The sequence below is a fragment of the Myotis daubentonii genome, chromosome 9 (genome assembly GCF_963259705.1).
Source record: "Myotis daubentonii chromosome 9, mMyoDau2.1, whole genome shotgun sequence".
Taxonomy (NCBI): Eukaryota; Metazoa; Chordata; class Mammalia; order Chiroptera; family Vespertilionidae; genus Myotis; species Myotis daubentonii.
In genome coordinates this window covers 56,110,809-56,127,818 of record NC_081848.1, presented here as the reverse complement: position 1 = coordinate 56,127,818, position 17,010 = coordinate 56,110,809, and the positions used below count along the sequence as shown (strand labels likewise).

Sequence of the window (17,010 nt, the reverse complement as noted above, 5' to 3'; positions counted from 1 at the left end):
CCATTTTGTGGTATCCAGCTGGGCAGGGGGTGGCTGGGAGAGGAACCTGGTACACAGATCCTCAGTATGTATTTCCAGTGCATAGTTTATTTGATTAAATGACTGTGGTGATCTCACTCTTGTCTGTTTACACGTTTTTAGTGCACGAGCATAGCTGTATCTCGGAAATGGTTGGCCTTGGGCAGTTCAGGAGGAGGTCTCAACCTCATTCAAAAAGAAGGCTGGAAGCACAGGCTCTTTCTTTCACATAGGGTAAGATTTAGGATAGCTCTGTCATGTACCATTCGGAGTATCTTTCATAAGTGCCAATTTCTCCATTCTAAATACTCATTTGGAATAAAAGAAAAATATAAAACTTGAGATTTAAAAGTGAAAAAAAAATACCATTTTTGTGCAACTGCCTAAAATTTTTCCTTTTTGTGCTCTAGGAAGGAGCAATTTCTCAGGTTGCCTGTTGTTCACATGATGATGATTATGTTGCTGTAGCTACCAGGTGAGAAACTGTTTTAAAACTATCTGACCTTATCCAGATGCATTTTAAATGAACAAATGTAGCTGTGTGTAGGGTGACCAACCATCCTGATTTGCCTAGGACTGTCCCAGTTTTTAGCACTGAAAGTCCTGCGTCCTGGGAAACCTCTCATTCCCCAACAAACCAGGATGGACAGTCAGTTGCCATAGTGTTTGTGGAAACTGCTAAAATGAGGCAGCAACATTTCAGTGGTCTTAAAAGGGAAAGGTAACAGATAATTTAGAACATCCGAGTTCTGTTATGTTGGATTGGTAGACTAATGCAAGGAAATAAATTCCTTGACTTTTTATTTCCTCTTTTCTAAAGAACAAGTTTACATATATATTTAGTATAGTTGATACTGTTATGCAATTAAATTGTACCTTTTTCACCATTGCCGAAAATTTGCTTCTTTGTCTCAATTTTTGCAGTCAAGGCTTTGTAGTTGTTTGGGAATTAAATCAAGAGCGTCGTGGGAAACCAGAACGAATTTATGTGTCTTCAGAACACAAGGGCCGAAAAGTTACAGCTCTCTGTTGGGATACAGCGATTCTTAGAGTTTTTGTAGGTGATCATATGGGGAAAGTTTCAGCCATCAAACTCAACACTTCTAAACAAGCAAGGGTAAGAATCAGTCCAGTTATTTGCATATGTGGGTGAGATAAAAGGTGCTATGTCACAGAATTTCAAATAAATGACCAAATTTTTTGGGGGACTGATCTAGAACCCAGAATATTAATTTTGAGAGACTTGTTAGTATGTGGTACATATGGGAGCCTGGTTTAGCTTGATTCTGTTGCAGAATGGCTTCTGTGAGCTAACTTAAGTCAGTACTTCATAATTTATCTGTATGGCTAACTTAAATAAAGCATTATTTAATACTAGGCTATTAAGAAAGATGCCAATTTATTAGTTGTGTGAATAAAATGGCATCAGTTGCCCAGGCTCCTTTGTAAGGGTAGAAGAAATTCATGGGTCTAGGTATATTTTTTCTGAGGATGGTGAAAATGGAATCTTAAAGGCACCTCCTGGATTGTGCTCAGCTGTGGAGGATCCCAGGCTTTGTGTCACAGTTATTGGGATGGAAGGGTTGAGTCTCAGGTTACCCGACCAGAATGCTGCAGTCTGTTATTAAGCCAGCTTCGCACTGTCTCTCTCCAAAGTTTATTTATTATATAGGAAGTGGGTAACTTGTCTTTTCATTGCCTTATTTCCATGTATGATCCTGGCAGAAAAGAGATCTAACTACCATTGGCTAAATTATTTTAATTACCAAATCATAATATTCTTCTGGTTTGCTTGTAATGACCCATCAAGTTATCACTTGATTCTTTATAGTCTTGATCCAAAATATAATTGGAACCTGACACATAGTACAGCCCTAATTTGTCTTTCTTCCAAAGGGAGAAATGCTGTCTACAAATGAAAAATTTCCTTACATATTTGAAAACTTGCTTCATCTTTTCATTCCAACCTCTCAGTTTGGATCATCATTAAGAGAGCCTTAAGATTTCTCTTCTGCAGTTGTGTACCAAATTATTTCACATAACTTTGATATTCCAACAGGCAAATTAAATTTGGTCCCTTAAAAGTTTTTATTTTGCTATTCAAGGTATTTGCATTTAAAAGGTAGGGAAGGAGGTTATGTGTATATGTAATGATAAATAAACTGTATTTCTTTGTTATGTTCCTTTTAGGCAGCTGTTACCTTTGTGATGTTTCCTGTTCAGACAATAACAACAGTAGACTCCTGTGTTGTCCAGTTAGATTATTTGGATGGAAGACTACTTATATCTTCACTCACTAGATCCTTCTTGTGTGACACTGAAAGGTATATTGACCAACCATGTGCCATAGGATATACAGAATTTAAGAGCTGGAAGGGACTTAGAAATAGTGTAACCCATCCCCTCAATTTAATTATACAGATATTCATAAGGAACCAGCTGTGTGCAAGCTGATGTTAGACAGTAGAGAAGAGATAGAGGATATTGATTCAGTGAAGTGGGTGACTAGGAGAACTATTAACTCTATGTGAAGCATGGTTTAAGTGCCATGAAGAAAGGCCAAATAAGGCTTGTTTTAATATGGGGAACCAGGGAAGTTTCCTTAATTGAATTTGTTGTGTATTTAATGGAATTTTACTAAAGTGTAAAATTAGATGAAGAATAATTAAGAAATTGTGAAGCTGACAAATACTCTACCAAAATCTCAAGGGTAGAGCCAAAAGTCCAATGAGTGGCAAAGGAATATATTAAAGGTATCTGTGCAATACCAGGACAGAATAGGAAATGAATATATATCACTGTGCAGAAGTTCCTCAGCCATTCTCACTGCAGGGAAATTTTCACTGGCTCCCCTTCGTCCCCCTAAATCCCCTCCCCCCCAAAAAATTCCTTAGGACCTTCCCATTTAAAAATATTTTTGGGAGTTTTGAGCATACACAAGAGAGAATTGTATAGTGAATCTACTAACCAGCTCCAGTAATTTTGATGAGGATTTTTGGTAAATGAAGTCTGGAGGAAGAGGTGCAGGGGGGATATTCTAGCAGGAAGGAACAACCCTTTGGGGAAAAGTGAGCAAGACATCAGCATATTCTAGAATTTTCCAATCTGGATTAAGTAGAGGAGTTGTAGGAAAAAAGTTGTTTAATTGGCACCACACTGAGAACGACAGCTTTAAATGCCACATTGAGTAGGTGGGTTCTCAGGTCATTTTTAAGGAAGTGTACATATAGAAAATCAGAGTTTGGAATTGATTCCTTTAGAACTATCCAGGCTTGGAAAGTCTATTTCCAGGGATTCATGTATCTCAGGAGACTGCTATTTGAGAAAGCAGGAGGATATTTATTGCAAAAGGTTTGAAGAAATGTGTGCTGACTGTCAGGGATGGTAGAGGAAAGGATGAAGAGAGATGTACTTTGCTTTTTTTGCTTGGGATAAGAAAGGCATATGGGAAGGAGGCCAGTTATAGCAGGTGGCAGGTGTCTGGTATCAGAGAACCTAGCTGGATAGCAGAGAGGCAAGGCTTTGAGATACAAGTGGTCAGTTTACATGCAATCAGTAGGAAGGATGATGCACTTGCTTTGGACTTATTTCAGACTATAGTTCAGTGGTGAAGTTAGACTTACAGAACTGGAGATCATCTTGTGTCACCCTTTAATTTTTGTAGATCAGAAAGCTGAGGCTTAGCTGGGAAGAGACTAGAACCTTTCTGTCCTGATTCTGTGCCCTTCCTGTTACCTCAGTTATCTCAGTTACCTCAGTTACCTCTAATACATTCTTTGACATTGGACCTTTGGCCATTAACTCCACCCTTGAGATTTTATAAAATGCTTGTTAATTTCACAAAGTTCTTAATTATTTTTCATCTGTAAGCTTCCAAGTTTATCAAGTGGCCCAATTCAGAAATTTGGCTGAGCCCTAGCCAGTTTGGCTCAGTGGATAGAGCATCGGCCTGCACACTGAAGGGTCCTGGGTTCGATTCCTGTCAAGGGCAAGCCCGGGTTGAGGACTCAATCCCCAGTAGGGGGTGTGCAGCGGGGCAGCCGATAGTTGATTCTCTCTCATCATTGATGTTTCTATCTCTTTTCCCCTCTCCCTCTTTGAAATGAATTAAAAAATTTTTTGGCTGAAATTCTAATAGAACACTGACTGAAAACACTTCATTAGGATTGTTTGGAGGATCTGATGAAATTATATATATGAAACACTTTAAAATTAAGAGCTAAATAAGTGGAGGTTTATTTTTCCCTCTGCAATAAACCTAGAGTTGCTAATCATTATTTTGCCATTTCACAGGGGTGTGGCTAGAGTTGGTTATGAGAGCAACATAGAACTTACTGCTAAAACAACATATTTTAGAAATGCCCAATTTTAGTAAGTTAGAATTCAGTTTTGGGGACATGGATAGTACCATAATATTTTTCTTTTTAAATATACTAGAGGCCCAGCACATGAAATTCATGCCCAGGTAGGGTCCCTAGGTCTGCCCTGTGATCAGGGCTGATCTTCCCCAGCTGCCAGCAGCCAGCCCCACCCCCGCCATGCCACCACGTCCGCCGGGGTGATCGGGGCCCCGGTGCCACCCATCTCTGCTGCCACCCACCCCGGTTTCCGGTTCCCCATTGGGCGATTGGAGCCTGCTGGCCGGAGGAGAGCCCAAGAGGTTGACAGTTCCTGCCCACTCACTGGCCCTGCCCCTTGCCACAACCGGTCGCCCTCTGTGTGTGGGGCGATCGGGGCCATGGCACTGCCTACGTCTGCTGCCACCCACCCCCGGTTCCCGGTACCCCATCCGGCGATCAGGACCTGTGGGCTGGGGGCAGCTCCTGCGTTGAGCGTCTGCCCTCTGGTGGTCAGTGTGTATCATAGCCAACTGGTTGTTCCACCGTCTGGTCGATTTGCATATTACACTTTTATATATATAGATTTTTATTGATTTCAGAGAGGGAGAGATGGAAATCATCGATCAGCTCTCTCCTGCAGGCTCCCTACTGGAGATCAAGCCCGAAACCTGGGCATATGCCCTGACCAAGAATTGAACCCGGACTTCATGGTTCATAGGTTGACGCTCAATACAGAGCCACACAGGCGAGGCTAATTTATCAATCATATGCACCCTGACGGGATCGAACCCAAAAACTGGGTATGTGCCTGACTGGGAATTGAACTCTTGACCTTCTGGTGCACAGGATGATGCTCCAACCAACTGAGCCACACTGGCCAGGGCTGGTTCTGCCACTTTTTATTAATTTTTTAAAATATATTTTTATTGATTTCAAAGAGGAAGGGAGAGAGAGTGATAGAAACATCAGTGATGAGAGAGAATCATTGATCAGCTGCCTCCTGCACACCCCCTATTGGGGATCAAACCCACAACCCAGGCATGTGCCCTTAGCCGGAATTGAACCCAGGATCCTTAAGTCTACAGGCGGATGCTCTATCCATTGAGCCAAACCGGCTAGGACAGTGGCCGGCAAACTGCGGCTTGGCAAACCATGGCTCACGAGGGACATGTGGCTCTTTGGCCCCTGGAGTGTGGCTCTTCCACAAAATACCGACCTCTGCTCATGGGCCATGAAGTTTCAATCGCACTTTACGTGCACGCCCATGTGGTATTTTGTGGAAGAGCCACACTCCAGGGGCCAAAGAGCCACATGTGGTTCGCGAGCCATGGTTTGCTGACCACGGGGCTAGGGCATGATTCTGCCACTTTTTAAAAAAAATATATTTTATTGATTTTTTACAGAGAGGAAGGGAGAGAGACAGAGAGCTAGAAACATCGATGAGAGAGAAACATCGATCATCTGTCTCCTGCACACCTCCCACTGGGGATGTGCCCGCAACCAAGGTACATGCCCTTGACCGGAACCGAACCTGGGACCCCTCAGTCCGCAGGCCGACGCTCTATCCACCGAGCCAAACCGGTTACGGCAATTCTGCCACTTTTTGAGCTTTGCAAAATAACAGTTTCCCCTTCCAGAATGTAGATAGTTTTCAGGATTAACTAAGGTAATGTATATGAAATGCCTGTCATATATTGTTTGAAATTGTAGGAAACAAGATTAATGAGCAAACAAATGAACTGACTGTATTTCTTCACTTGGCAAACATTTATTCTACTTCTCTGGATCCTTAGCATTATATTAAGCATCACAGACGATATGAAATAAGCAAGAAATATATTTTATTTCCCAAATAAGGAACATAAGTAATAAAATATTGCACATTTCTAGGGACTTTCACATTCATGTTCTCAGAGTAAGGCTAATGTATTTTATTCATGAAGGAAATAAGGACAGAGTTATTTATTGAATTATCTAAGTCACTAGTAAATTCACACCAAAGAGCATATTAGATCATTCTCTAATAAAAGGGTTTGAGTGTATTAATTCAATGACAAAGCCAACAACTTTACAGCTAAAAAAAAAAAGGGGGGGGGGTTGAGTATACAAAGCACTACATTATATTGTGTGCTTTCTGTGGGCCAGATACTGTGCTATATACTGGGGATTCAACCAAAGAGGAATAAGAAATGGCCTTTGTCTTTGAGAAAGTCATAATCTGTTCAAATAGACACAATTACCATATATAATGTTGTAAGTGCTATGAAAACATAGCATGGGAAGCATGTAATTCAGCTTATGGGAGTCAGGGAAATCTCAGAAGAAGAATGATGGTACTACGTCATGAAGAGTAAGAAAAGGAGTTTTTAGAAAAAGACATCTTCATCACCTTCCATGTTCCAGACAGTGTGTTAAACTCAAATATATCTAACTCATGTAATCATAAGGGAACAGAGTTCCAGAAGGATTTAGCATTTTGAGGAAAGAGTAAGGAGATTATTGGGTGTTTGTGGCAGGGGAGTGGCTTGGAAACAGTGCTGGAGAGGTAGATTAGCTTTTCCATGGACTGGCCAAAGAACAAGGTGATTTGGGAAGCAATCAGTAGGATTTACAGATGTATGAAATGGTTTGGTAACACCCATTTTTTTAGATTTGAAAAGGGTCATCACATTAATTCTGCACTCCTGTGGATAATAAACATGTGAAATGGTTTGCTTCCTGTCACAGAAAGAGTTAATGGTAACTCATTGCTAGAACCTTGTTTTGATCTTTCCATTCTGTGTTCTGTCCAGTAGTATACCGCTCATATGAATAATGAGAGGACATTGTGGGTAGAATTATTATGGCCATGCTGATTTGTAGTGCCATTGTTTTTGACTTTTTGTAGGTAAACATGCTTTCTCTTCCTTTTTGGGTATTAGAGAAAAATTTTGGAAAATTGGAAACAAGGAAAGAGATGGAGAATATGGAGCTTGTTTCTTCCCTGGAAGGTGTGCTGCGGGCCAGCAACCTCTAATATATTGTGCTCGTCCTGGCTCCAGAATGTGGGAAGTGAACTTTGATGGGGAAGTTATAAGTACACATCAGTTTAAGAAACTCCTCTCATCGCCACCTCTCCCTGTGATTACTCTCAGGTAAGGTGATTTGTATGCCTGGTAGGGAGTATTTGAGGAACTTTCATGGAGATGTTGGGTTGAAGTCTCTGATTTTTTTTTTTTAATGTATTTTTATTGATTTCAGAGAGGAAGGGAAAGGAAGAGAGAGATAGAAACATCAATGATGAGAGAGAATCATCGATCGGCTGCCTCCCGCACACCCCCTACTGGGGATGGAGCCCCCAACCCAGGCATGTGCCCCTGACCGGAATCAAACCTGGGACCCTTCAGTCTGCAGGCCAACACTCTATCCACTGAGCCAAACCAGCCAGGGCGAAGTCTCTGATATTTTATATGTGTTAAAGATTATGCCATAAAAGATTCAGAGAAACCAAAAGTCTCTCCACCAATTATCTTTTATATGATTTAAAGCAAATGGAGTAAGGGCACGTGTAATTAGGCATTTGGGTTTGTTTGGAGGCAAACATTTTCCTATGGAGGGAAAACATGCTTTTATGTTGTGATGAAATTAATGGGTGTGTTTACTTCCTAGATCAGAACCTCAGTATGATCATACAGTTGGATCCTCCCAGTCTTTGTCTTTCCCCAAACTCTTGCATCTTAGGTAAGTTTCTCAATTTGATCCTTAAAACGCGCGTGCGTGTGCACGCACATGCGCACGCACACACACATGCGCACAAAACCTTTTCTCTGTTTCTTGCTCGGGGCAGTTGTCTTTTAAAGATTATTTTTGTGTTAAATTTTAATTCTTAGCATGCAAGGACAAAAATAGTTGTAGAACTTGTTCTTGTAAGCTTGGTGAAACTTCAGCTCTCGGTCCTTTAGGTATTCTGACAAGTGCCTTGCATGAAAGATCTACCTGAGGTAGACTCAGCTGGCCATATTTTAATATCAGGGTTCAGTTAGCCTTCTAGTTGGATTCAATGCAAAAGTCCATCATTAAGTGGCAACCCAGAGTGCTACTGAAGGCTGTCATCTGCTGGGCTTGCCAATTCTTACACCTTGTTCTGTAAGCATGGGGATGCCAGTGTGATTTCCAGCCAAATCTATATGTCTGGAACTCTACTTATTTCAACAATAGAAAATATTTGGCCACTGCATAAGGACTCTAATGCAGATTCAGAGAATATTATTTAGAGCTGACTATAGGTACCCTGAAGTGTAGACTCTTTTTTTTTTTTTTTAATAATTTTTATTTCTTAAAGTATTACAAAGAGTATTACATATGTCTCCTTCCCCCCCCTCCTTGACATTCCCCCAGCTCCTACCCCCCCCCCCCCGTGTCTTGTGTCCATTGGTTAATCTTATATGCATGAATATAAGTCCTTCGGTTAATCTCTTAATCCCCCCCCCAAACCCTCCCCAGGCTTCCCACTGTAGTTTGACAGTCTGTTCAATGTTGCTCTGCCTCTGCATCTACCCCTGTTCCATCAGTCTATACTGGTCCCCATTATCTGTCCCAACCTCACTGGAGCAGTCCCAACCTCACCAGGGCCGTCTCAGCCTCACTGGGGCCGTTTCAACTTCACCGGGTCCGTCCCTACCTCACCGGGGCCGTTTCAACCCCACCGGGGCCATACCGACCTCACCGGGGTTGATTCAACCTCACCGGGGCCGTTTCAACCCCACCGGGGCCATACCGACCTCACCGGGGTCGATTCAACCTCACTGGGGCCGTCTCGACCTCCCCGGGGCCGCTTCAACCTCACCGGGCCGCCCCGACCTCACCGAGGCTGTTTTAACCTCACCGGGGCCGGAAGTGTAGACTCTTGATTGGGGTTTTTCAAAGGCTAACTAATTGTTCTTAGAATGTGATTTTTTTTAAACACTTGAAATGTTAACTAATTGCCCCTAACTAATGTATGTGTATGTCTCACTACCTACACTGAAGTATTTGAAAGTAAATTGTAAAGTATCCTGAAATTTACTGGAGACAGTTATTTTTTTGTTCACAGTTAGATAAAGCATAATAAAAACTCTTTCTTTATGGCTCTTATCACAGTTTAAAATTACATATGCATGCAATATTTATGCCTATCTTACTCTTAGACAGTAAACTTAATGAGGGTGCCATCTCTGTTTTATTCACTATTTATTATCAGTGCTTGGTATAGTGCCTGGCATATATAGACAATTAATAAATACTTGTGGACTATAGTGTGTGGGGTATGGGGAAGTCCCGTACCCAAAAGTATGTTTTCTAATAGCAAGACTACAGTTTGCTTGGTTCTCTTGTAGAGCTATTATTCCTTTGTTTCTATTATTTCCTACCTGTATACTTGTGTCTTGTGGTAACCATTACTGTTATACCCACAAATCCTACAAGAAAGCAAACTTTATATTTTCTTTTTGAGTACATTGGTATCACCTTCCCTTCTTAAACAACGCTGTTAGGCTTGTGTCCCAGTCTGTTATCAGTGAAGGGATAAGGGGATGAGGGATATATAAATTACAAAGTATCAGCTCTTATCTATTCCCTAATCACCATCCCCAATTGAATCTAGTTTGCTACTCCTAAGGGATCTTTCCAAGTTGAATATCAAGTTTAGTATCAAAATCATGATCCTGTATCTCTTCATTCAGGGATCCTTCTAGCCTCTCATTTTTTCTCCTTTGGCTCCTGAAGGCAGCCTTCTAATTTTACTTACTTTAGACTAGGATTCTGACCATATTTTCCATCTTTGTGACAAAGATCTGGCTCTAATATTGGCAAAATGTTTAATATTTGTGTTAAATTTATCAGTCTTAGTTTCATTGTTACATGGTACAATTTTTAGTACTCTTGGGTGCATTAAAAAAAATGTCCCTGATCTCAAGGTTATATTTTGTTGGAGAGATGTGGTTTATTTCTACAAAAAGTTTAACAACAATAAAAAAATAAAGAGTTGTGACAATACAGTACATGATTAATGCCACATGATCAGGGTTGGCAAGAGGTAGTTTGGGTGCAGGAGGAAAAGCAATTGCTGTGAGCCATCATAGAAGGACTTCAGAGGTGAGTACAACTTCTGATCCTTGAGAGGTGGCTAGAATGAGAGCATTATAAGTTGGGGAATGATGCCTGGGTGAAGCCAAGAAGCAGAGATTACCAGTGGTATGTAAAAAATAGTAGTAGCTTTGAGAGAGTAAGTGAGATATATGAGCAAAGGATTATAGAAAGAGATGATCAGAGATGAAGAGAACGAGAGCAGGAACTGGAAAGGAAAGTGGACCAAGAAAGTGCAGTGTCCCAGAGTCCAGGGAGGCAAGATTCTGGAAAGAAGGACAGCCAGCAGGATTGGCCCTTGCTTAGGGATCAAGAAAGGAAATGAGGAAGGATTATTGGTTTGGCAGTTAGGAAATCTTTTTGAGAATGCAGTAAAGAGGAATAATTTGGATTCCAGATAACAGTTGGAGAGGATAAATAAGGGAGGAAGTAGATTTTGGGAGGCATAGAGAGAAAAGTCTAGGTTTTGGAGCCAGAGGGTTCTTGGTATAAATTCTGACTATTATGCATTCATGCTGAATGGCTTTGGCCATATATTTTCATGTTTCTGTACTTCAAATTAAAAAAATAAATATAGACAACACACTTACCTTGATGAGTTGCTACAGGGTTAGATAATTTAAGTAGAATCTTCAGTAAAGCTCCAAATATTACCATCCCTTAAAGTAGCTCACTGGAGCAGTGACTGGTGGGGAGGTGCTATGTTTAGTCTTTGTTTTAAATGTTTTCTCTGTCGTAACACATGGGAAGTTTAGCAGCTTTAACAAACATCAGGAAAGATACCAGCCTTTTTTTTTCTTTTTCTAGAAGCTATTTAGCATATATAATTGAATTTTTCCCAGTGGGCATTATATAAATTTTTTTAGCAGTTGTTAGAGACAGAAAAGAGGTTTCAGGACTTGATTGGCTGATACACTTTTATGTTTTCTTTGTACAAGCTAATTTTACTTTGATAGCTAATATGAAGGTCTGAATGCAAGGAATTATAAACTATATCTGAGCAAAGTAGAATTCTCTTGATTCCTTCCTTTTTCTCTTGCAGTGAGCATTGTGTGTTGACTTGGACAGAAAGAGGAATTTATATTTTCGTTCCTCAGAACGTTCAGGTTCTTCTTTGGAGTGAAGTCAAAGGTAATTATATTTTCCTTTTTTATGTAACTTACAATCTCATGCTTATGAAAGATTGAATTATTATAGGAGGATTCTCTTGTAGTGTAAGATGTAAAAAAAACAGAACAAGCTGACATTTCTTTTAAACATTAATATCATAGATGTTTCCCTTTGTAAGGTAGTTCACAAGCATACATTTGTGAATTTGTATTCAGTTATTTATTTCTTCATGCCTTTTAAACTTTTAAATATAGTTTTTATTTATTCTTAAATATAAGTAACTACTGTTTAGGATTGAATGGGTTAATTTCCCCCCCTCTACTTATCCTGAAGTTTTACTCCTATTGGAAGTCTTGCTTTGACTCCTGTTTTGTGTCTCAATAGTTTGGGGTTTAAAAAGTCCTTATGGGAACAATAGCCATTGTAAATGACTGAAACAGAGAAAATCAATCTCCTATTCTTCTGGTTAAAACCAGAAATGGAAGATATTTAGCTTTTTTAGCATTGCTTCTCAGGGAGTGTATTTGACTTTTGGTTCATTTTCTGCTTTGTAAAAACATAAAAAGAAAGAAACCATTACTTACTGATTCTGATCAGCATTGACTTCTTATGGATTAAGTACCCTAAGGGTATCCCATGAAAACTAATTTGTTTATCCTTTTTAGACTTTCAAAAATTGACATATACATTGTATATGTTTAAAGTTGTACATTGTGTTGGTTTGGTACATTTATACTATATTGCAATATGGTAACATCACTTAAGGTCTATCTCTTACAACTTTGAAGTATATAATACAGTATTTTTTACTATAGTCACAATGCTGTGCATTGGATCTCTAGAATTTATTCATCTTCTATCTGCATGTGTGTATCCTTTGACCAACATACCCCAATTCCCCCACAACCTCAGTCCCTGGAAACCACCATTCTACTGTTTCTATGAGACCATCTTATTAGATTCCACATAAGTGATATTAAAACTAGTTTTTAAAGTCCTTTCATAATAGTCTACCATTAAGTACTTTCATGATATTCTGTGTTTTTTTCATAAACTGTTTGTTGATTTACATAGTATGTTAAAATCCATTACTTGACACTAGATGATAACTCTCATAAATGTCGTAGTCTGGTCTCTAATGTAGAGTGTCCTCTTTTAAAGTCCCAATTCCTTTTCACAGAAAATAGCATTTTAAAATAGGACTTTGGATCAGAGAGATGTGTTTCTCTGTTTCTTTAATTCTTGTTCTTTTTAGAATAGTGTCTAAAATATTATTTCTTCATTGAAATGAAAATATAAAAAGATGAAATTCAATCAAGCCAAACCTAATGAAAAAGTGAATTTATTAGAATAATTTCAACCCTTGCAAAAATGGAAAAGGAATATTTGTTTAACATCCTGTGTGCTCACCCCACCCTTTGGTTTTTGTAGATATTCAGGATGTGGCTGTCTTCAAGAATGAGCTGTTCTGTTTGCATCTAAATGGGAAGATCTCACATCTTTCCCTCTTATCTGTGGAACGCTGTGTGGAACGCCTGCTAAGGAGAGGCCTTTGGAACCTGGCTGCTCACACTTGCTGTCTTTTCCAGAATTCTCTCATTGCTGGCAGAGTGAGTCAGAGAGCTTACATGTTCATCTGGGCTGTTACAATCATCCTAGCTTGCAAGATTGTGCTACAAAGTTTTTTTGGCTTAACTAGCCCTTTCTATATGACTTATAAATAAAGCAGCAGTAAATTCCCAAAGGAAGCATGGCAAATAAATCTAGGGGTGGGTGGAGGGTAAGAAAAAGGGTATACTTGCCATTAACAAAAAAAATCAAGTTTACTCACAAATTTATTTGAATTTCAGACTTTGTTTTTTTTTTTTTTAAATATATTTTATTGACTTTTTACAGAGAGGAAGGGAGAGAGATAGAGAGTTAGAAACATCGATGAAAGAGAAACATCGATCAGCTGCCTCCTGCACATCTCCTACTGGGGATGTGCCTGCAACCCAGGTACATGCCCTTGACCGGAATCGAACCTGGGACCTTTCAGTCCGCAGGCCGACGCTCTATCCACTGAGCCAAACCGGTTTCGGCAGATTTCAGACTTTGTTTTAAGGGGGATGATTGTGCATACGGTAAATCCTAATTAAAGTCTTAATTCCTAAAGTAATTCTCATTAACTCTTTCACTCGCTTTTTACGCCTTTTAAAGCACTTTGGAGGTTTTATCTTCTATGTTAGACCTCTTTAAATATATGGGCCATTTGAATATAGTTTTAGTTACATATAGTAGGCTATTCTATTGGGTTTCTACTTACCCTTTTATTAGGGAAGAAAATCATTGACTGTAGATAAATTGGAGCACTTGAAATCTCAGCTGGACCTCACAACCTGTAGTGATTTGATTTCTCAACTAGAAGAATTGATCTTAAAATTTGAACCTTTGGATTCAGCTTGCAGCAGTAGAAGAAGCTCCATTTCATCACATGTAAGTATTCTCACTTTTAAAGGGTTTTTCTGTGCAGTAAGATTTTCTACTTTAGGTTGTACTCACCTCTAGAATCCCAAAACTTATCTTTCTTTCCATATAGTAGATTTTTGGAGGGGGGATCAAAGGGAGCTTTATGTAAGCTGCTGGATAGCCCTATGAAGCCTTCGTTTAGGTTTGTCTTGGAGCCACATTTTGTTTTGTCATTTTAAATTATATTCTTTTTGCAAATGCACCTCATAGAGCCTCCAACACAGTTAAGTTGTTCTGTTCCTAATATGCGATTATTTTAGATTCTTCATGCTAATTGGAGTCTCAGTGCAGCTCAGGTTTGCCTCATTCAGTCCCTATTCTCACTGCCAGGCTTTATGGAGACAAGCTAGAGAAATATGGTAGCATGATCCCACTTAGCTGTAACCCAGCTGCCAGGAGCCTAGACCTTGTTCACCAGTTTGTACTAATAAGCCATAAATGTTATTATTGACTTGCTGCTTTTACCATTGATTTTTCTCTTAAAACGTTACATTGTGTTATAAAGGAAAGTTTTACTTTGATTTTTTGGAATTCTTTTTTATTTTTAGGAAAGTTTCAGCATCTTGGACTCTGGTATTTATCGTATTATTAGTAGTAGAAGAGGCAGTCAGTCAGATGAAGACACTTGTTCCCTTCACAGCCAAACCCTCTCAGAAGATGAGAGACTTAAAGAATTCATCTCACATCAAGAAGAGGACCAGCCAGATCAGTGTTGCAGCTCACACGGAAATGAGGGTGATGAGTGTGTCTTTTTATATATATATATATATATATATGTATATTTTTAAATATTTTTACTGGCTTTTTAGAGAGAGAGGAAGGGAGAGGGAGAGAGAGAAACATTGATGTGTGGGGGGAACATTGATCGGCTGCCTCCTGCCTGCCCCCTACCAAGGAATGAGCTTGCAACCTGGGCAAGTATCCTGACCGGAAATTGAACCAGCAACCATTTGTGCACTGGACAACACTCAGCCAACGGAGCCACACTGGCCAGGGTCTGAGTTTGTCTTTTATTGGTTGCAGATGTGAAGCACTAATTTTCTGTCACTTTTATTTGCCTGGATTATCTCGTGCATAGTTTCCTATAAGGTGTTAATTTTTATTATGTTGATAGACTTTCCATGCAGACCTGTAGATCTACTCACCAGTAGAAGAGTGGATTTGTGTGTAGTTGTTCCCTACCCCTCATGTTTAAGCTAACATTGGTAAAGTACCTAATTTTAATCATGCATCAAAATGCTGGAAAGGTTAAGAAAGGAGGTCATTAACCAAAGGAACAGGGCAATTTTATTCTGACTAACCAAATTATTTTCCATTAGGACTGAAAAATTACTACAATTTTGGGGCCATTGCCTACACTTTTTGATGTTTGAGCATTCCTGTGACCGAAGTGTTGAGAAGAGATTAATAGAAACTTTAACTTCCTTTTTGACTTGTGGGGATTCAGGGTTAGTAGGAAAATGAAGGTACCTGCTTGAGTGTTTTATATGTGGACCATCCCATGCATCTTGTAAACCTGTGTTCTGCTCATTTGTATCTGGGTCAGTTGTGATTTTGGTATTGAATCTTCCATTTCCTCTGGTTTATTTATTTCAGAATTTCTTTAAAGGTTAAAAAACTCCCATATGATTAGATTTTGTTTCTTTCCCTTGATTTAATTCATCAGACAATGTTTCTCATGTTCCAGTGACGTTTGAGACAGATAAGAATGAAACTTTTCTCCCCTTCGGCATTCCATTATCATTTCGCTCTCCATCTCCTCTTGTGTCTCTTCAGGCTGTCAAGGAAAGGTAAACTAATTAGTCTTGTCATTTAATCCCATTCTGGTTTTACTTTCTTTGTCCCCTTAGGTACTTTTGTGCTGAGAATGGAGAGCCATTTTATTTTATTTACTAGAGGCCCAGTGTACGAAATTTGTGCATGGGTAGGGTCCCTAGGCCTGGCTGGCAATCAGGGCCAATCTGTGGGGCAACCGGCGGGGTGATCAGGGGCCCCTGCTGGCACCCGCCTTGGCTGGCCTGGGGCCTGTGGGCTGGAGGCGGCTCCAGCATTGAGCGTCTGCCCGCTGGTGGTCAGTGTGCACCACAGTGACCAGTTGTTCCACTGGTTGTTGCACTGTTTGGTCGATTTGCATATTAGGCTTTTATTATATAGGATTTTAAAAAATGCTTTTAATGATTTTACAGAGAGAGGAAGGTGAGAGGGCGAGAGAGAGAAAAACATGGATCAGTTGCCTCCCTGGGACTGAACCTGCAACCTGGGCATGTGCCCTGACTGGGAATTGAACTGGTGACCTTTCAGTGCATGGGACAATGCTAAACCAACTGAGCCACACCAGTCAGGACTGGAAAGACATTTTAAATGAGAAAAAGTAAAGTCTCTAGGTTATTTCTCATATCACCTGTTATATGGAGCTATTAACTTCTCATTTCCATCTTGGGAAATTTAGCTTCCCTCTTTGAGTAGCTGGATATTTGAGTTGTTATAGATGTGGTTTTTTAACCCACAGACAGCAAAAGTTTAAAAATCTGGCATTTTTCTCATCCCTCATAGAAACAGCTTATCTATATCATTAGTCATTGCCTTTTCCTTTTTCTTTTTTAAAAAATTTACTTATTGATTTATAGAGAGAGAGAGAAAAAAAACCTCACGTTGATTTGTTGTTGCACTTATTTATGCATTCATTCATTGAATCTTATATGTGCCATGACTGGGGTTTGAAACCTTAACCATGGTGTATGGGGGGGCGGGTGCTCTTACCAACTGAGCTACCTGGCCAGGGCTATCATTAGTCAATTTTTGATCCTTTCTCAGTTTGGGCTCAGAATTGGAGACTTCAGAAGTCTTTCTAGCTAATCCATGGGACCAAGATTGGCATTTGAGTTTGAGAGAGAAGACTTTGTACAACTACTTAACTGCTTATCTGTCTTAC

At 39.8% G+C, this 17,010-nt stretch overlaps 1 protein-coding gene across 14 annotated transcripts in view; it reads left to right on the top strand.

The window, feature by feature from the left end:
• The window catches only part of HPS5 (HPS5 biogenesis of lysosomal organelles complex 2 subunit 2), a 37,086-nt gene that overhangs the window by 6,993 nt on the left and 13,083 nt on the right, over positions 1 to 17,010 (top strand). For 11 of the 14 annotated variants that reach the window (XM_059709082.1, XM_059709076.1, XM_059709079.1 and 8 more), the window contains 11 exons: positions 142 to 252; positions 429 to 493; positions 943 to 1,135; positions 2,209 to 2,342; positions 7,280 to 7,492; positions 8,007 to 8,078; positions 11,503 to 11,591; positions 13,002 to 13,180; positions 13,887 to 14,045; positions 14,627 to 14,813; positions 15,745 to 15,868. In XM_059709082.1, the coding sequence (XP_059565065.1) occupies positions 142 to 252; positions 429 to 493; positions 943 to 1,135; positions 2,209 to 2,342; positions 7,280 to 7,492; positions 8,007 to 8,078; positions 11,503 to 11,591; positions 13,002 to 13,180; positions 13,887 to 14,045; positions 14,627 to 14,813; positions 15,745 to 15,868 (1,526 nt within the window). Of the gene's footprint in view, positions 1 to 141; positions 253 to 428; positions 494 to 942; positions 1,136 to 2,208; positions 2,343 to 7,245; positions 7,493 to 8,006; positions 8,079 to 11,502; positions 11,592 to 13,001; positions 13,181 to 13,886; positions 14,046 to 14,626; positions 14,814 to 15,744; positions 15,869 to 17,010 lie in introns of those variants that run through there. The other 3 variants (XM_059709085.1, XM_059709086.1, XM_059709088.1) reach the window with 3 other exon arrangements.